Source organism: Pithys albifrons, chromosome 5, assembly GCF_047495875.1.
Source record: "Pithys albifrons albifrons isolate INPA30051 chromosome 5, PitAlb_v1, whole genome shotgun sequence".
In the NCBI taxonomy this organism is placed as follows: Eukaryota; Metazoa; Chordata; class Aves; order Passeriformes; family Thamnophilidae; genus Pithys; species Pithys albifrons.
The window spans coordinates 28,934,161-28,955,602 of record NC_092462.1 but is presented as its reverse complement, the minus strand read 5'-3'; the positions used below and the strand labels follow the sequence as shown (position 1 = coordinate 28,955,602).

General features: G+C 42.1%; 1 protein-coding gene across 12 annotated transcripts in view; it reads right to left on the bottom strand.

Annotated features, from left to right (window-relative positions):
• The window catches only part of EPHA5 (EPH receptor A5), a 206,152-nt gene that overhangs the window by 151,371 nt on the left and 33,339 nt on the right, over positions 1–21,442 (bottom strand). For all 12 annotated transcript variants that reach the window (XM_071556045.1, XM_071556049.1, XM_071556046.1 and 9 more), the window contains exon 3: positions 10,353–11,016. In XM_071556045.1, the coding sequence (XP_071412146.1) occupies positions 10,353–11,016 (664 nt within the window). The remainder of the gene's footprint in view (positions 1–10,352; positions 11,017–21,442) is intronic.

Below are 21,442 nucleotides of genomic sequence, written 5' to 3'. Positions count from 1 at the left end.
CTGCTACTGCTGACACAAAAGCAGGTCCTAGCTGCTGTGACACTTCATCTGTCTGGGCAGCAGCATGCCTGGAAGGATGACTGCCCTGTTTTAGTGGAAGTATGCAAGACAATCAAGGCCAGCTAAGCAAACTAGTTTTGACATATTAAATCATGCTTGAACTGTGAGAGCAAAGAAAAATAATGTAAAAGCTCTTCTAAAAAAAAAAAAGCTGTACAAATAAATAAATAATACAGGCCAGCCTTAGGCCCAGGGAGGGGAGAAAAACTTTTATTTGAGCCTGACTGAGGACTCCGGATAGACAGAGAGGGAAAGACTATTTTGCAAGACAGACACCTGCTTTTTTCTTCAGTGGTTTGTAGCCATTTCCATGCATTTCACTTCTAGAAAGAGTCTCTTGTTTATCACTCACTCTGGCAGTGAAAGAGCATCAAATGGCCGGGCAAAAAGCAGAACCAAAATCAGGCAGGACAGGAAGACGAAAATCCCATCACCTGTATGCTTACCCCTTACAAGCACACTCATTTGCATACAAAAGCCCTGGCCAACATCTGACTTGGTACTGGAGGGTCCCATGGCTGGTTTCTCCACAGTACCCTGTGAGCCTTTAGCCAATTACCTCCAATTCCCTCTGCAGGCATTTTTCTCTAGATATTTCAGCCTGGAGTGATAATAATCAGCTGCAAGTCAACCACTGCAATGCAGGAAATCCCACCAGCACAGGGTCACAGGGCATTGGTGGATCTTGGCAATTATCCATGGCATCTCCTCATCATCCTGAACCTCCTCCTCCCTGCTGTGAATTTCTTCCAGTAATTAACATACCCAATTGCCTTGGATTTATACTAATAAAACACTGGCTCCTGTCCCAGGATCCCAAGATCACCAGCACCTCTTGAACCTACACAGAGCCTCAGCAGTAATGAAGTTCACGGTCCTAGCTCTGTCACTGTCTGGGTTGCAGGCTATCTGCAAAGCAGCTTAGCACTGGGAAGCTTCAACCTGCAAGTTGCTTCCACTGAATTACAAACCAGCACATTTCCCATGCTCCAAAGTAATTAAAATGCTTCCTTTCCAGGCAGCTTTTGAAGGCAGCACCGCGACCTCTGTCACCATTGCAATGGGATGATAGCCTGCCTGACTTGATGTGGGAACTCTAATGCATAATTTTTGGAATTAGTACTGTACCAGAGTGACTCTTGGGACCACACACACAGGAGGCAGTCATTTCACTTGATGGTTGGGAACCGTGACTTTGGTCTTCAACAAAGACCAAGTTGGCTCCCTAGGCAGTCTTGCTTTGTTCAAGAAATACTAGTCATGCACATGCAGAGGGACTGGAGAGTCTGCTGGGGCAGGGGATGCTTTTTTATATTTGTGCAGAGGGTCTGCTACTCACTAATGCTGAGGCTTTGGCACTGAATGGGACCTTTGGGCAGAGAGGGACTTCTCGGCACAGCTTCCCCACTATGCAGAGAATCACAGAATCACAAAATATGACAAGTTGGAAGGGATCCACAAGGATCATGGAGTCCAACTCCTGACCCTGCACAGGACCATCCCCAAGAGTCACACCATGTGTGCAAGAGTATCATCCAAATGCTCCTTGAACTCTGTCAGGCTTGGTGCTGTGACCACTTCCCTGGGGAGCCTGTTCCAGTTTTCAGCCACCCCCTGGGTAAAGAACGTTTGCTTGATACCCAACCAAAACTTCCCGTGACAGAACTTCAGGCCATTCCCTTGGGTCCTGTCTGGTCACCACAGAGAAGAGATCAGTGCCTGCCCCTCCTCTTCCCTTCACAAGGAAGCTGTAACTGCACTGAGGTCTTCCCTCAGTCTTCTCTTCTCCAGGCCGAACAGACTAAGTACTCAGCCACTCCATATGGCTTCTCTGAGTCCTTCAGAAAATGTGCTCCTAGGTTAAGCATTTTTTTTGAAGGGAAGCATCTAGCCGAGGTACAAAAGCAAGCCTTTTGCAATGAAAACTTCTGTTCAAATTTCAGCTCTAGAGAAATGCAAAATTTGTTATTTCTTCCCAATTAATCCCCCTGGAGATGAATGATGTTAGAAGAGTTTTAGGTTAGTTTAAGACCATAAACAAAGCACATGAGACTGAGTACATCACTGACATCCAGATCCCTGTTTCAGGCTCCAGACTGTGGCTGGCACTGAACAACTCAGTCTCTGGGTCAAGGTTGTCATTTGTCAAATGGGGAACTCTGACTATGACCTACTTCATAAAGTAGATCCTTCAAGATCGAACAGAGAAGAGCCCTTTGTAAGACCTGGAAATAGTTTTAATAGTCTATATTAACTATGTCTTTCCTTACACAGAACCACATCTGAAATGCTAGCAAAATTACTCATGAGCCACTCAAAGTCTACTATGAGGACTTGGATCAGGATACACTTCCAAGTCTCACTGACAGAATGGGTCACAACCCAAGCCAACACTATCTCCAGTGCCATGCTGGTCAGGCAAACTTGTCACAGGAGCTGATCCCTCCACCATCATTACCACAGTGATGGTACAAGGATGCCAAGCTGAAGATGATCTGATGTATATCCTCTCCCATCCACTCTGCTTCCAGGAATGTAACTGCAGGCAGAGTGGGGAGGCACACAGGCAGGGACAGTCTTGTTTCACCCTTTCCATCAGTGGGTCTGTTCTGATAATGCCACTGATCTGAAGCTCTTTGAGCCTGAATTTTTTGGGGAAAGAGGGTGAACTTTTCCTTGGCCTTAAATTGATTGGCTGTCATTTACAGTGAGAAGATAGTTGTCTTCCTAAATCCCAGTTCTCCAAACTTCAGCAGTTTTTTTTAAGGACATAAATTTATAAAGGTAAGACAGGTATATAAAAGTAATAAGGACATCCACAAGCCTCACATTGCCTCTTCTTTTTTTTTTCCTTTGATCTGTTTTGGGTATACAGGTTTCTATAATACCCAGCCCAACTCTTAAGCCTGCTCCAGTATTAGCAACCTCATAACCATCCTCAGGGGAATAAAAAATGGAAACACATCAGTACTATGCTCAATACAATCTTAACCCTGTGTTGTTTGTACATATAATTGTGTCTATACTAGACTTCTTCAGTGACAGGAAATGAGCAATCTTCCAGCAAATGGGCATCTCTTTTGACATGAACAGCAGATTCACCTCTTTCTACAAATGTATGTGTTGCAATCTTTTTGCTCCTACTTCAGACAACTGAACACTTACCTTATGTGGGACACAAGTTTATGCAGCTAAAGAAATAAAATAGAAAGTAAGCTGTGAATGTGTTCAAATAAGGCACAATTGTTGCCTCTTGTTGTGGAGCCTGGATTTCAACCTCAATGTTAAGCCACAGCAAGTTAAAAATGGTCAAGATGCAAAGTGTGCAGGGAGAAAAGCTTATTATTGAAATGTCAACACATCATTAACTACTGTTAAGTGTTTCTAAATGAGAAACACAAAACTGAAAACTCAAATTTCGAACAAAACAATAGTACCACTTCATTTTAATATCCCATGTAAACTAAGTGGAATGAGGGCTCTGACAATGAGCACTAGCAGACCGCCAGCAGTTGGACAGGTCAGCCACCCTTCTGCTAAAGATCATGCTCCAGGGAGAGTGCCCCCAGAGTGGGGCGTCAGGACAAGCCCTCCATCGGGGGCAGACTGTCCAGCTCTGCAGCACCAGCAGCAGCTTCCAGCAACGGGACAGAGTGGGCAGCTGGGGAGGGCCATAACTTAAATCAAGGTAATCAAATTCATTGCACTCCCAAACAGCATTCATGTACTTTATCCTTAGTATTTCTCCAGAGTCCTTAATTGTTTCTAAACCCCACAATTAATAAGTAAGCTGTTTCCAAGCAATTCAAAGTCGAATGTGGCAATCAAAGGAAACTAATGGCACCACGGTTAACACTTCCTTTTCTCCTGCAACACCCCTCCCATCTTTAATTTAACAAATTTCCTAAGCTTCCAACGGATACCATATATTCAAGAATGATAAAACCAAACAAAGGCAGCGTTCAAGTAAATATCACTTAGTTATCTAGGACTGAACTAAAACACATACCCTAAGATCTGCCCCAAAATATCTTATGGCTAGGAAGCAAACATGACCTTCAGAGTTTATACACTTTGAAGCCATTTCCAAACCTTATTTTATTTGCATTGCTCAATGTATACTTTGTGAGGGGGATAAAGTACTCCTAACTGTCCTTCTGGAAGGTGACTGCACAGCAGACATACTGCAAAGAACAGTAAGGTTGAGCTGGTCAAAGTAATGGCCTAAAAGCATTGCTGCAGAATGAGGAAAGATCTTCAGAGTCACTGGGGTTACAAGCATACAAGGTAGTGCAGAAAGTACAAGTCATTAGCAAAGCATGATGTATTGTACAGACATGGACACTGTGCCTCCTATAATGAAAGCAAATATATACACGTAAAACAAAACAAAAAGAGTAATATTTAATCAGTCCTGTTGCAAAACAATTTTGATCCATAGAAAAACATTTCCCTGCTCCTGTTAATTACTTCAGTCGCAGAACAAAACACCTAAATAAATACATGTGCACACCTTTCTACAGAATAAAACCCATTCCCCCTCCAGTGACAACTGCATTTTGCTGAAATGTAGCATTTAAGTGACTTTCTTTGCATTTGAAAAGAAAATACACACTGTGTGGCCAAAAACTCAGCTATTCTGACACTGGCTGGTTTTGTGCCTAATTAAAATTAACTAGGCACTTCAGCTTATAATTATATAAACACCTACCATGCTATACTCCCAGCCAATTTGGTTTTAACCTGAAAAACGCAAGAGAAGTATGAATGATGAGCAAAGAACTCCCTGGAGGAGCAACTTTATTTCCACATTCAGTATTCTCCATATACTGAATATTTCCATCAATGTTTTCCTTGCCATGTAATCACCTCCCAGTAGAACAATTAAAAAGAGATTTTTATTTTTTTATCCCTGGACTCTGCTTGCTTTCCACTCCACTACAAAGGTAAAAGCACAGTTGCCTTATTCACCTAAGCCTCAGTTGGGAAGTCTCCCACAAGACAGACAGGATTTAGTATGCTGCCTTTCTAGCATATGTAACAAGGAGTTCAGAGCAAGAATTCAGTCAATTTGAGGTGGAGAGGCAGGTAAGCAAGTTGCGGAGTGGACTGAAGAAAAGCTGTCCACCTCCTGTGGCTACATAAGATGCAAAACCAGAAACACTGATTGCTTGGGAGCAAAAGCTCAAGTTCCAAAATAAAGTTACCTGCGTAGCAGCACATTTCCATCTCCTAGAAAAAAGAGGATAGGGAAGGCAATGGCTCAGCTGCTGCTCTATGTCACCTGAGGAAACTACACAGAGAATTTGTTAAAAACATAGGTTTTCTTTCATTGTGGTATCAGCTATGTGTTTCATTCACAAGTCAGGCCTCTGGGACAGCTGCTGTGCAGACTCAGAAATATGAGAGTCATCAAGTATGGCTCTTCCATCACTACCTTTGCCAGCCCTCATTGCCTCCCAACCCTCCACAGACAGTGCCTTCTGCTACCCACCAGCTGAGGGTCACTACCTCTGCCTGCTTGCTCCTGCACAGCTGCAAATAAACAATTGCCTCTGAGTATCCTTCTAATAGCTGATCAACAGAGATGCAATCACTGCTCTGGAAAAGTGCCTTCAAACATCTGCACTGATTGCATTGCATTTGGAGGAAGATGCGTAGCTCTGCTTCACCTCCAATCAGCTACGAACAAAATCACCCAAGAACTGATTCGGCAGTTAAATCTCTGATCTGTGTAAGCTAGCTACCTATGTAAATTAGTTTTAATTATGTCCAGAATAAAAGACCTGTGAACACAAAGTTTTTCTGCAGCCTCTGTTTTCTGTAAGAAACTCATTTTTCTTGGCAAGAGCTCAGCTGAATCACACCACAAGTAATGAACAATCAGCAAAAATAAATATTGTTTTGCAAATGCATTGAGGTACATTCAGCAAGGTTGATTAAGGCAAGAATAATCAAACAAGGATCAATATTTAAGACAACAGAAGGGCTTGAACATTCTAGAGTTGTTTTAGAAAAAAATAATCCAAGTGTTTTGAAACCCTACCCCAACGCATCTTTCTTCTAGCCCTTGGTTTCAGCATTCTTCCTCAGAAGATGGTATGGGTGAAGGAAGATATCACTGAGTTTTCCTCTGTTAGTTTCCCCCCTCCTCTAACATCTGCAATCTTGTCCATACCTTCTAGCTAGCTAAAACCGGCTGTACTCCTTTTGATGTCTCTTCAAGTGGCAGCATGTACTGATTTTTGGAGTGTTTTGACCTCCTGAACTCATTACTCACCTTTTCACTTTCACTCTCATTCTGTGAAGTTCTTATTTTCTTCCATTTTTTACCCAGATATTTAATTAATCTGCACTTCAGCTCTAAAAGCATCTGAAAAAAGATCAGGCGTTCCAAATCAATTACATCTGTAGTTACTATTCTGCAGCTCCCTGGACACTAGCAGGATCCCACCACTGCAAATGTATTTGGTTTTCGTTAGCTTAACACATCAACATCCTCTCCTTCGCAGTGGCCTGGGCTCAGCCATTTTTAAAAGCATAAAAATAAGCACTTCTTCCTTCTCATTCAAAACATACTGGGCTGAAGGTGAGAATGAATTCAAAGAGAACTGTCATAAGGTGCCCTTTTCACAGTATCCATTTCCTATGCAAACCTCAGTGGTGAGATCAGCTACACACAGTAAGCAACTGAAACTGAAGTTACAATAAAACCCATGTATGCCAGTGAAGGAAGAAGGAAAGCACAGACTGGGCAGATAATTCTTTTTTTTTTTTGGCAAAACCCTAAATGGATAAAGGAAGAAATGTCAGTGACACTACACAACGTTTTACAGCATTTTAGAATCTAGATCTCAGCTTTGACCAAGTCCTGCCTGCTAAGGAGGACACGACCATTAGAAGACTTGAAACTAAGCAGGCTTGAAAGTGGGCATTTTTCTCAAGGATACCTTCAGAGAGCACTAACTGAACTGAGGCAGAACCAATAACCATGAGTCCTTTAGTGGTACCAAATCACCACTCTAGAAAACAGCACAGAAATTCACAGAGCAACTGCCTTCGTTTCTCTTATTAACTAGTACAGCAATTTATTCTTGTGAATAATGAACCATAACACTGGTCCTTTAAAAACATGTTCCAACATAGTCACAATTTACCTGTAGCTGTCCCTAGTAGCTGCTGATAAATGGGCCATGCTACCAAAGCAGGTGTAAAGATTCAAGTAGTTTGGGTTCCTTACAGTAACTACTACCTAGATGCCTATATTAATTGAGAGAGTGAGCACATTACATAAGGAGATTAGACCATGTCATATTTACAACCTCAGAGTCCCCAGTGAGAGAAATTGCTCAGCTGTTACTGTCAGTGCCTTCTTCAAACAGGAACCCTGCTGACAAGATGATGAATTCAGAACATCATTGCCAATTAATGATTTGTAGGCAGAAGGGATTTGAATAGTTCCCATATGTTTGTGAGGATGACTGTGATTTACATCACCTCTAACAAAAGAGGGTAGTCTGCTCTGTCCAGGCGTGACACTAGACATTAGAAAATGTCATCTTTGCAGTAGAAATTTTAATAAACAAAGCCAAGCTCTTCTGGGTTGAAAATGTTTTCCAAAGCATGGTCACTAATAATCTGCTTACACCTAAGTGAAAGCAAGCAGGGCAAGATGTACCCAGGAGATTTACAAACCAAAGGTCAGAAGTTATTTAGGTTTAAGTCAAAGCTGCACCACAGAGTGCCAGGACCATCATTATGTCAGCCAGAATCATGGAGTGCATTTCCTTAACATCAGTCAGACTGTGGAAAAAAAAACCAAAAAGGGAGCATTTACAAGCGCATAGGACCTTTCTTGGTATTACTTTCTCTGCTTATGTGCTGCAAAGCTTAACTTTACTGTCCTAGAAAAAAATCTTATCCTTGTGAATATAAAAACAACCAAACCAGAAAGCATTTTACTCACACAGGACATTCAGCATGAACTCCACACACACTGAACACAGACCTTCTGAATGGCCTAAGGCTGAATGTCTCCTATTGACTGTGCATCTCTGAGCCAACCAGCAGGGAACGCTTGGCACAATCACCTGGGTTAAACACAGGACATACAAATGGGGCCCTCAAACAGACTTTTCCATAGGCACTCAAGTCCCTATGGAATTTAGGGCTATCTCACAAAAAAGAACTATGGGTTTTAACACCTTTAGAGCAATTAAAGTGATAAACTCCTGTCCAGAGTGCAGGCTGTAGATGAAGGAGAAGAGTGGTTTATGTGGGTATGCCTCAGGGACAGGGCAAGGGTACAGAGCCAAAAAGCATCTTTACAATTCCTAATTATGATCACAGACCTACTCAACACAGGCATAAATTGCGAGGCCAGACACTGTCCCCTCAATTGAGTAAGAAAAATAAAAAAGTAACCCACACTCCAAAACAGCAGAACCTAATCACTAAGGTCTTCTGAAAGAACACCCCTGATTGCTATCCCATCACTACCAGAGATCCAACGCTTTACAGCCACAGTAGGTTCTTCAAAGACAGTCTGAGGTTTCTAGTTTAAATCCGTAGCTTTGCTTTTTAATGGTGTTTTGTTTGTTTTAGAGATCTTTAAGAGTGTTGGGAGATCTAATGCTGCTCACGCAGCATGGGAGGGCAGGATTTGATAGGTGACTAACGGATGTACTCCTTTCTTCCAAAAATTCTTACAGATGGACTGATGTCAGTATCTAGACAAAGCACCAAACCGGTGCATGTTATTTTGTGACATGGTATTTTCAGCCATAATTAAGCAAAACCTTTCTGACCTATTGACTCACATCCCTCAGCTGTGACAGTCTATATTTCCTCAACTTGGAATAATGTTGATTTTAGCTTCCCTCTTGTACAATATCAAACACCAAGTCAGTCTCTTCTTTCCCCCTAAAAAGGAGAAATATCTTTATTGGCAAAGGACAAGCAAAACCAAGACAGATTTTTCTGTTTTGACTACATCTGTAGAAAAACAACACTCCACATGCTGTGTACTAGAGGTTTCTACAAAACAAACATGCCTACACTTTCTTTCCAAGTCAACCCTTGAAGAGAGTTGAACTACATAATCTTCAGGGGTACAAGTATAGGACCAAGGACTAAGAGATCAAGGCCATTGTTTACTTTGGATCTGCACTGATCTATTCTTTGCACCACACCACAAACACCAATGAGTATCTGGAGTGAGGTAAAGAGAAAATGCAATGCAGAGTTTGGTTGAAGCGGACTCCCTCTGTCTTCCTCACAGCATCTATTACTACCTATTAATAAGTGGCTGCAAGTACAAGGCAATTAAGATGGGACTGGTAACAAACATAGAATGATTTTGCAAAAAGCAAACTATATTGAATTCTTTTTTTGTTTACCCTTCTCTTCTATGACCAAATCAGTTTTAGGATCCCGGTTATGTATTTACTATTGAAGGGCAAATTTTATAAACAAATGTCTAATACAGCAAACCATAAAATAAGAAAATGAGATTATACACTCAGAGTATACTGTTTTCTTTAGAAGTATTGGGTTTTTTTAGGTCTTGAGCTTTCAATACCCTAGGTCTTTTGCACAAGGCCTCTGATGATTCTGGAGACCTACGCTGACCAGCAACTTGCAAACTTCAGCCAGTAACTTGTGTAAAAACTTCAGCACATATGGAAGCACTTTACAAGTGGGACTTTAACTCTGAACAGCTGAGCAGCTTTGTATTAAATTGTTTACCAGAGAGGAAAATCAATGAACTTACAACTCATGAAATATCACCACATGCCCCCCACCACACCAAGTGATAAAGAGCGAAAAACATACTCCTTCAAATATAAAACCAAAATGCATCTTGCATAGGGAGATTAACTTTAAACATTCCCTGGTACAGACCAGAAAAAAAGAAATCAAGCTTCTGAAATTTGTATGGAAACCCCTACACTGAGGAAAAGGACCATAAACCTTAAAATAACAGGTAAGACTACAATTGCCTAATGGACCTGACAGTACAGCGCTCCAAAGGTAATAGTAGAATGCTAGAATTGCCTTGTTCACAGTCCTGTAAGCACTAAAAGGATCTGTACATAGGTGCCAAGTGCCACTACATCCAGCCAAGGCCTCTGTCTTCATGCTGTAACAGTTATTTGAAGGACCTCAGGAAAGGTGAGAACCTGACCCACCACTGTCAACTCAACTGAGCACAAAAAAAATTCAAGAGAAGAAAGCCAAGACAGCACAACCCCTTGGAAGCTCAGCAAGTCACCCTCCCTGCAAACCCTTACCTTGGCAGGTGTTGTTCTTCTCCTCATATCCGGCCTTGCACAAGCACTTCCCAATGGGCACCAGCCATTCCCCCTCAGCACTGCAGTGCATCTTCGGTGCCTCCTCAGTCACTGAGTGGTTGATGCAAACACCTGCCACCTCTAGGAGCTGTGAGGAATCCGCACCTGTGATGGTGTCAGGAAAGCGGGCCAGGTTGCGGATTACTGATGGGCATTTCTTGTAGTACACACGCACGGAGACCAGGGCAATGCAGGCACCCACATCCTGGAAAGCGAGGTAAAATCCCTTTTTGGTTAAGGGTCCGACATCTCTCACCTCTGTGTTTAGCTTCATAACTCTATCGCCAAGGTCTAACTCTGTGAAACTCTCATCAGCAGCAATAGTATCAATCTTGATGTACTGGTTTTCTTTGATGTTCCTTCCATCTTCATCATCTGATTCAAAGTAATACATGTTAAAAGTCTCTTTGCAAGTCCCAAGTCCTCCTGGAAGGCTGTTACAGTCCCTCAGGGTAAATTTCAGCTCAATGAAGATGCGGGATGCCCCTTCATTAGAGATCCAGCTGGTCAGAAGCCAGTTGTTCTGATTCTGTTCCATTACCTTGCATACTTGGTATGTGTGTATCGGAGCATAGTTTTCATCCACCTCACCAATTTCTTCCCACTGTATAAAAAGGAAAAGTATTATTTTCTTTTAAAAGTTACAGCTCCTGCAAAATCTTAGCTTACCCATCTAAGAGCATTTTGAGCTTCAGAGGCTTAGGAAGACTTTTAGGGGAAAAAATGTTTTAATGCAAGTTTTCCATACTAGAGATTTGATACATTTCTGATAAAGTCAGATAAAAGATCCTTTATAAATAGAAACGGATGCAGGTCAAAATATTGTTTCAGATGCTTCAGAAGTGGGAAAACACAGTGCTGGGTTTGTCCACTAGTATTCTGTTAGGAAACAAAACAAAAGCAGATGGGGCCATTTGCATAGCCTTTTCCAGTGCATCCACATAGGAGAGGGAAAAAAAAAGCTATTTACAGTTTGTCTGTCCCCATTCCCCTAGGCTCCTTTCTACCACATCCTCAAATTGCTGCCCAACACAGAGGACCACATTTCTGCAAGCTTCTCCCCCACTAAACAGTGTGCCAGAAAATCAGTGGAGTGATACATAAAATAAATGGCCCTTTGGTCTCTCCAAGCATGGCAGTTAGGAGTTCTTGCTCAGGCAAAGAGAAGATTACTTTCAATCCAGAATACTGGGATATGCAAATTTTGAGCTGTTTATGTGTTAGACAGGTTTTTAAGCAGAGCTTCAGGTAACTTTTCACAGCTGTTTGTGGGAATTGTAGCGACTGTTTGTTCATTTTATTTTAGCCACACTCTGGAGTGCACTACCTCGAAGAAATGCTTTTTCCTGATCCAGCACAGAGTCAGTAGCATCACAACAGTGCCCACAATGGACACACAATGTAGTGTTTCCTCTCTGCTTTTGACAACTGTAGTGTCACATTAAGAGATGAGATTAACCCATGTAAGTACAGCAAGGAAATCAGGACAGCCAGTGTTGGTTTCAGTTTTGTTTCCTTCTACGTTTGACCTGCTCATCTGCAAGGGCTTAATTCGCAAAGCCTGTTCCATCTTCTGCTCAGAATTGCTGCACACATCAAGCCACAGCTGTGGATGTAGCACAAAGCAAAGGCACAGAGCATAATTTAAAGGCATCCCCATGTAAGGCAGTAGCTATATTCCAATCTGCCTATCTTCTAAGTCCAATGGCCAAATTTTTTCATTGAAAATACAGCCTGAGATGAAGTTGAGAGTGTTCTCAATCCAGATGCCATTACTACAGAGCTGATAGAGAACACCTTCAGAATCAACTTAACAATGAAGTTTTTTTATGGGAAGTGTTATTCTTACATTTTAAATTAGATTAAATTTAAATCAAATTGGCAGCAACCAGTGACATTAGAACTTGATGCTACAGTCTGAAGTAAGTTATAAATACCACTAGAAGAAAAACATTTCTGCTCCTCCCTGACCTGGGATGTGAAAGTAAGGACTTGTGGAATTTCAGGATGATGTGCCCACTGAGAAGTGCACAGTTGCTATGTACCACCAGTCTTCTGAATAAGGAACCTATCCTGAAGATATTTTTGTCATAGTAAGCAGCATTTTCATTTCTAAACCCCTTTTTATGTCTGTGGGTTTCAATAGGCCAGGAATATACTGCGATTAACGCATACTTGTCACTTCACCCTTCTTGGTAGTGCCAGAGTTAGCCAGTGATATGCCTGCAGTGAAAACCAGGCAGATCTGTGCAGGATTCACACCTAACATTAGCAGAGGCAATTAACAATTATGAAAAATAGAATCATTGAGAAAACACACACGAAAAGTTTGCAATGCAGCATAATTCTGTAGCGAGATTCTCTATGTTCTAGTAAATGGATGTGTGTATGTGTGTTGTTTCAATACAGGACATTCAAAGCAGAAAGACACCATTCTTCAACTAGTGTGGTTAATTGAAGTGAGAAATTGACTATATATGTATACTTCCAAGTGAATGTGTCTAATATTGTGATGGTTTCAGCTAGGATAGAGTTAATTTTCCTTATAGTAGCTAGTACGGGGCTATGTTTGGGATTGTGCTAGAAACACTGTTCATGATACAGAGATGTTTTAGTTGTTGCTGATGCTTACACCAGACAAGGCTTTTTCTGCCTCTCACATCACCCCACCAAAGAGCAGGCTGGGGGTGTGCAAGAAGCTGGGACACCTGACCCAAAGGATATTCCATACCATACAGCATCATGCTCAGCACATAAAGCTGGGCAAACAAGGAGGAAGGGTGAACATTTGTCTTCTCAAGTCACCACTATGTGTGAAGAAGCCCTGCTGTTGTGGAGATGGCTGAACACCTTTACCTATTTTAGTGTCTGTCCTAGTTGAGCAGGAGGGACCAGCTGACACTGTGTAAGGGTGATCAAAGCTGTGTATTCTACCCCCTCTATTCATTCCCCAAGGACAATGGGCCATTAGCAGCAGTTGCCCAGGGAGCCATTATCACCTTCACACTCAGCCTGAGGGGGCAGAGCTGCCAATGGGCCATCAACAGTTCAATACCCCCTGGCTCCCAGAGTTAATCACCCATTGTGTGAGTCCCCGCCCAGGGGGAGGGACTGGGGGCTCCCTGAGGGTACATAAGTGGTGGGTAAGAAGACTTTGGTAACTTCTCATCGGATCCAGAGGAGCAGCAGGACCTCGATAGGAGGAGATCACTGCTCTTGCCCAGACCACAGCCCTCGCCTGCACCAACAGGTTTTTCATTTCCTTTTGCTCTGGACTTGGGGGAGCCACAGGGGTCTCAGCACAAGGGCAAACAAACCCCTTGGGTTTGTGCCCCAGGATACTGGGTTATACTGCTGGGTTTTTGTGAGTTGAAAGCAATTTCCCTTTTGTGTCAGTGTTTTTATTGTAATATTATTATTAAATTTTAGGTCTGACTTATAATCTCTCTCTCGTGCTGAGTTCATTTCCCCTGCTGGTTCGCCTTTAAACCAGCACAGTGTCTTTCTCAACTTGTGAGTTTTCTCACTTTCACTCTTTTGATTTGCTCACTTACTGTAGGGGGAGTGAGCAAGCAGCTGTGTGGTGCTTAGTTGGCTGGTGGTGTTAAACCACAACAGTCCTTTTCGATGCCCAGCATGGGCCTGGAAGGGTTTGAGATAATGACAGGTTTGACTCAAATGTGCTAGATTGAATTTATATCTGTTCATGCTGTTTAGCTATTCACTGGCTGGCTCCTGGGCTTGCCACAGGGCTTGATTGCCTAACAGTACACTAAAGCCTAGTGCTCATTAGTGGCTGCTCTTTGGTTTCACTGCTTGCTGTACTGCTGATCATCTTACTCTGCTGTGCCTGGGAACATTTTGGTATCAGCAGTGGCAAAGCACCCAGGCTGGCAGATGTCCTGGCCATTGCTGATGCTTTGCAGATGCTATACTGGACACACGGGAACTCCAGTGTGAACTCATGTTGACAGGAATGCAACCTGGGGATGAGCCCACACGGGAGAATGACCCTAAGCATCTGTGGCTGTGGATACATCCATGGTGGAGCAGGTACATCTTGAAGCACCTATGGCAGTAGTTATGTCTGTGTTGCACCATATATACCCCTGAAGAGACTGTGGCACATGGATAAGGCTCCACTTAAGAGCATGTAAAATCCCAGTGGACTGCAGTCTGTGGCTAAGTCCAAGATGTACCAGGGGCAAGTAGAGGAGCTCATTGCAACATTACACTAAATGGTCTGGTCCAAAGGGACCACGAGGGAGATTGTAATGAAAATACCTTTAAATTATTGTCACCCAACATTTGAGTTGCATATTACATGAATTACTGCAGCAAGAATGCCTTGTTGCTAGCCAGGGTGAGAACAAGGGGAAGAGTTTGTTTCAATGTTAAACCCTGTATCCTGGCACAAAGGGACCGATAGTGGAGACCATAAGAGATTTAGCTTTAAATTCTTGTAACCCATGATCAGAGTTGCATTTCATAGGATTTATTTAAACAGAAACCACCCAAAATAGCGGAGCACAAACCTTGCAAGTGCAAGTACAGAAGTGACCTGACCTGAGCTGAGCTGGCTTTGGCTCCTGTCCTGAATGACCACCATAACAGATGGAGCTCAAAGTCACGGACTAAGCAGACTCAGTGGACCTTCAGAAGACAGTTTATATGGGTAGTCCATAGACTAAGGGAATGATATCTGCATATTGTATCAAAGGATGGGAAGCAAAGTGGTTAATGAGGTTGTATGGGATAGTGTGGGACCTTAAGCATGATGTAAATGGTATGGTATAAGGAGTAAAGAATGTGCTGGTTTTGGTTAGGGTATAAATAATTTACTTCATAGTAGCTCCTATGAGGCTATGGTTTGGTTTTGTGCTGAAAACAGTATAGATAAAACAAGAATGTTTTATGTTGCTCACACCATCCCACCAGCGATGGAACTGAGGGTGCATAAGCTGGGAGGGGACACAGTTGGGACAGAAGACCCCAGCTAACCAAAGGGATGTTCCAGATCACATGGCATCATGCTTAGTAATAAAAAGCTGGAAGAAGAAGGACAGGGGAACAGGCAGAGTGATGACATTTGTCTCCTGAAGTCACCATTACATATGAGGGACCCCTGCTTTCCTGGAGATGGCTGAATACCTGTCTACCTAGGGAAGTGGTAAATTAATTCCTTGGTTTGCTGTGCTTGTGTGTGTAACTTTTGCTTTACCTATTTTAGTGTCTTTATTTCAACTCACAAGTTTTCCTACTTTTACCCTTCTGATTTGCTAACTCACTGGCTGGCAGGGAGTAACTGAGGGGTTGTGTGGTGCTTAGTTTCTGACTAGGGTTAAACCAAAACAATCATGACTATATAAAGATGAAGACTTAGTTTTATCAAGGTGGTGATTCTCCATTAGATGAAAAGGGAGGGTATCTCTCCACTTCCCCCACTGGACGCAGAGGTCCTTGCCAAATCAGCCCAAGAGGCAGATGAGTACGTCCCAGTATAGGCCAGGAAAGACCTAATAAAACTTTACTTTTTGTAGCTGAAGGTCAGAGGATCATCTGAACAACTGCTCACATCAACTAGCATACATGAAGAAGTGTTGACCTCCAGCAGGAAGTGGTGCAAAGCATTTCAGAACTGGAAATGGCTCAGACCAGTTTTAGCAAGTGAAGAAGTGTATGGATGGCTACGAGGTACATAGGGTAACTCCACACAACATTTAGAGAGCGTTCTTTCCTTGAACTGACATTTACAATGACTGTGAATGTTGCAGTAATATCATTAGTGACCTAACATGAAAGCATACTGAAAATCACCACTTGACTTCTTTCATACTTGCCAGGTCAATTTTCAGGAACCCAACCATCATGCCCTCCAGAGTTATGATGTTAAGCTCATTTCCACCACTGCCCCAGGAGCTTTGCTTTTGGGAGTGAGTACAAAGTTCATTTGTTGAAAAACCCATATGCAGTGATTCTAATGGTTGCTTTCATGCATTGAAAGCACTAAACACCACGAGGAGAAAGGTCCAAGTATAAATAAACCAATCAATTTAGCTAGAGTCTCATCTCAGCTGCAAGAACATCTCAGGCTTCAGGATGTGCTGCTCTTCCAGCACTGCACCCGGGGATCAGAGCAAGTCCTGCCATCACCACCTGCCATCAACACTAAAGCAATCACCGGAGAGCATGAGGAAGGGGAGGTGCTAATGAGCTAGGGCTGCTTATCTCTGTATAATCCTCAGGGGAAAGTCGACCAGATTTTATCAGAGCAGGCAGTATTGTGCAAATTCTCTGTGATTTAATCTTCCCTCCTATCTGCATGTAGGACTATACTATTTCCTTTTCTTCAGTTGGGTCTGCCTCCCTGCAAGACTGCAGGCAGCCTGCTACCCCTTTGCTTTTACATCCCTCCATGAGACAGAGATGATGGTAAGAGTCCCTGCACATTCTGCCTGGTCCTAGCTTCCCAATCACTACAGACCTCAGACAAGTATACCAACGAACAAAGAAATACAAACTAATGGATGAAATGCAGTGCCTTACTGTTAATGAAAAAAAAACCCTCACCACATTAAAGAGATAGCATATAGCTGAAAATTATTGGCATGAAAGAAAATTAAGTACAACAGAAAAATTGTGTAATATTATAATTCCTCTCTGCAGAACATATTTTTTTTAGATATAAATCAACCCCATCTGCAGGATTAAAAGAAAAATGCAACCATTAATTTGGTGGTAAATGTTTTCTCTACATCTTCAACAGCCCTCAGAAGGAAAACACAAATGCATTTCAATGGGCTGATGTTAAATCATTTATAGAAGACCTATTTCTGAATAAGAATTTCCAGCACACTAGTGCTGGCAAGTCAAAGAGTGCACTTAGCTCCATCAATAGGAAGCACACAGTTCATACAGGCTGTCTGCCTATAGAAAGGCCAAAGATATCACACATCTAACTAAAAATAAAAGAGTTAAAAAAGCATTCAGTGGAGCAGACTTGGGTTAAATGGACAATTTTAAAACACATTCACCAGCTGTCTGCTACTCAGACTTGTTTCTAATCTCTGAGATTCCAAGACTGCAATTTGCTACCACAGTACAGCAAAAGGCTGCTGCCTCAAAAGCAAATACTGACAGCAGGGATGAAAATTTCAGAGCTTTTGCTTATTTGGTTTTGGGTTATGAGTTTTTTTTGGTTTGTTTTTTTCAAAAAGGAATTTTTGTTACTGGTCATTAGTAACTCACTATCTTTAGCAGCCACTAAAGGCAGCATGGACATTTCAAGCCTTGTTCCAAATTCCACACATCCTTGTGCTGCTGAAAGACAAATTAGGCATTTAGCAAAATCCCAGAAATCTGAAAGGGAAAGGGAGCTTAAGAGCATGAAGCAAAGAAGTTCCCAGGATTTACCTGGTATCTTCCCAGCAGGACTCCTTCCCTTCAAGGCTGTGCAACCTGCCTCTCTTCCCACTTCCTAGGCTTCATGGGTATGAGAAGCCTCATCTTGTCTTATTTTTACCACCTCACCGTGTGGAGCTCTGCAACATATGCATGTGAACTCTGGTATCTGCTGGCACAAAAATGTAAAATTGGAAAAGAACTTATGAATGTTTACCCTCTTTTTCTTTTGGAGAAAAACAAGCCTGGCACAGATCTGTGATCCCAGACTTTGAGTGTGCGGAAGCATTCAGAGGCTTTGTATGCTCTGCTCACAGGAAGGCAATTTGACCCCAAAATACTGCTGTCAAACCCATCATGAGCACACACGAGTGCAGAGGATAGCAAGGCACGGGGCTAGGCAATCCCTACGCCATGTTAAAAGAGGACATCTGACACCCTTTCAGAAAGGCAGACCAACCTGGTGTTCAGCTCTGTACTATTTATCCTGCCTTTCATTCTGGTAATATTTGGGCAGACTCTTCGATTTCCTTTTATGCAGCTGATGTTAAGGCCTGGCTGCCAATCAATAGCTTCCAGCTTTGTTCCCCTCACAAACATTCCCTCATGCTACTTAACTTTACCTTGCAACTTGCTCCTTCCCTCCCTTTGCTGCTCTCCTCCCAAAAACTTGTGGTTTTTTCCTTTTTCCTTTTTTTTTTTTTAGCTGCCTGCTGGTTTCCTCTTGCAATCATATTACAAAGTTAAAGCAAATAAGCAGCAGGCTCTCCTCTGTGCAATTTAAGTGACTTCAGTGAGGTCACTCAAGGCTAAATCTCTAGTGAAAGCCAGGCAGAGCACCACGTATCTTTTCTTCTGCACTGCAGAACGTTTTGCAGGGCTGTGCTAGCTGTAAAATAAGGTTGTGTCACTATCTTGCCTATTGCAAAACACCACTTACAAAAAGGCCAGTCCCAAGATTTAGTTACTTCAAAGCCTGCCACCAAATATTGACAGTTTTATCAACACACACTGGGATATATGGCATTGCTCAGATTTTCAGCTCTGGAGCCATATGATTAAAGGAGAGATTTTGCTTTTCCTGGGGGTGTTTCAGTCTTCATTAAATGGGTTTTACTTGCTCAAAGAACACAAAATACAAAGCACTCAAAACTCATGTTATTTTTAGTCTCCCTCTACAGTGATGCTAACCTCAAGACTGGCAGGAGCGAGAGTTTTATCTTGAACACTGGCATTGGCAAGAGTTACCTATATATATAGGTATAGCCAATATGACCACATAGCAGAGTCCACCAGGAAATCGATGGAGCATTTGGGAAGCCTGGTCCCCTCTCACAACAAGGGACAATGATCCAAACTACTCTCAAGCAGTAGAAAAATGCAGTAACCTGAAACATTGCTGCAAGTTTTCAAGTCTGCTCTTCCTGGTGGAGGAGCCGTGTGAGGAGCAGAGCAGAGACATGGCAAGCAGCTCCTATCTAGAGGATAAATGGTGCCCACTATATACTGCTTCAGGACAGAAGAGAATCAAAATTGCTTTGTCCAGCTCACTGGACCCTGCTTAATACAGAGCTCTTGGGCAACAATTTTTAAGCATTTGAGCCAGTGTGACAACAAAGGTTTAAAGTTCAAATTGTGCTGCAGTGCCCACTGGGACAGCCCAACAGCTTCCACTCTCCTGCCCCACACCAGCCAGTGGAAGGACACCAGCCAGAGCTATGTGACTTTTTCCAGTAAATCACGGATTTCAAAAAATCAGGAAACCAAAGTAATTCATGCACTTGGATCAAGCCAGAAAAGGGGGAGAGGGGACAAAAAAAATTAGTAAAGGGAAAACCAGTGATTCTGACAGTCTCATCTTCTCTTCCTGAATTTAACCAAAACAGATGGCTGATTAAAAAGAAGTGAAAAAACTGTCCTAGAGTAGTCCAAGCTGGTTCTTTCAACCTCAAAGACACTGTTGCAGATTTCAGCTACCAAATCATAAAAAAATATATTGCTGGTACAAACTTTTCCAATACCAACATCCACTTTTATAGTGCAAAAGATAGTGATTCTTGCACAGTCTCAGTGTGTTTCTAAGGGGTTTGGAGCTCATTTCAAGGGCAGGAGCCAGTGTCAAACAGAAACTACAGTGAGTTCAATACAAGTAATATTTGGCACAAGGTTTACTAAAACCTTTAAATACCACAAGCCGTTGTGACTGCCTGGAATCTTACCATTTCCCTCCATCTGACAGTCCCTCCACTCAAGGCTCAAGCCTCATTTGGATGGCAATTTTACAACTGAGACATTTATACACACAGACATATATTCCTACTGACAGGTTTACTAGTCAAGCAAAAACCATAATGGATAACAGAGGACAGAGAGCATCTGATTAAACTCCCTACTCAGGCAGAAATCTGGTCTAATGAAAGCTGAGTTTCCAAAGAAGAAACTTCAAATTTTCTGGTGGTTCGGCACATTGCCATCAATTTCTCTAACTAGGAAAATAAAATAAAAATACTATAACTTTTGGACTGCTGTTCTAATTTTACTATTGGGTTGCAGTTTTCTGCTCTTTCTTTCAATGCCACTCTGGGCACTAAGCTGCCATAGTCTGGTTAACACATAGCTTCAGAATATCCTGAAGTTAATCACCCGAAGTAAATATAAGTTTCCTCACTCATTACAGGAGATTTCCCAGCCATAAGCTAAGGATCATTTTTCATAAACTAAAACATAAGTAGGAGAAGTAAATAGCAAAGAGGTATGAACTGAAAATTTTAAACATCTTTTTGAGATGTGCCACATTAGACTAGTGATTTTTTTTTCCCATCTCTATGTTAACCAACTACTCATATCTTTTCTAACCCACATATGATACTTAAAAAGTCCCTACCATTACCATTCCCTCCCCAATCCACCCTCAAACAAACAAAAACAATGCAAAGAACAAATTCCCACACAGCAATGTTACAGAAACACCAGACATGTACTTCTGAATGACCATTTCCACCATGTAGGCAGCAAAGATATTAAGAGGAGAAAAAGGACTTTACTCCATAATAAAGGCTACTTCCTCTTACATCAAGATTTAACAATTTCACTCAATGCCAAGGCTTTACATTGGGCTTTCCACTACAACAGAGGCCAGGAGATGGAATATAGGGGAATGATTAATGTTTCATTTCCACTATAAAACAGTACAATGAAAATAAGTTGGGTGAATGTTCACAGCACCATCATGCTCCATCTGAACTCCATTGCTGCCCATTGCACATTCCAATACTCAGAATAGCTCATCAGTAACAATCAGCTTTAAAAAAATGCAATTTTTAGAAATGAGAACTTAAGCATCTGGGTGGATACTTCTGTATTTTAGTCTTTTGGACCTTCCAGGTCAAACTTTCATCAACTTTTGTGCAATCAGGATTGCTAAAAATCCTCCTCCTTCATGAAGTAATACCAAGAAAGGTTCTCACCCAGCCACACTGCTCAGAGCTAAGGGAAAATAACAAACAAGAAAGTCCCATGCTGAAACTGTGAGACAAAGCATGACTGCTCCTGTCAAGGAGTGCTACATGTGAAGACATATCAGTCATTTATAGTCACATGGAGAACTTCACAGTCATCAGCTCCTACTG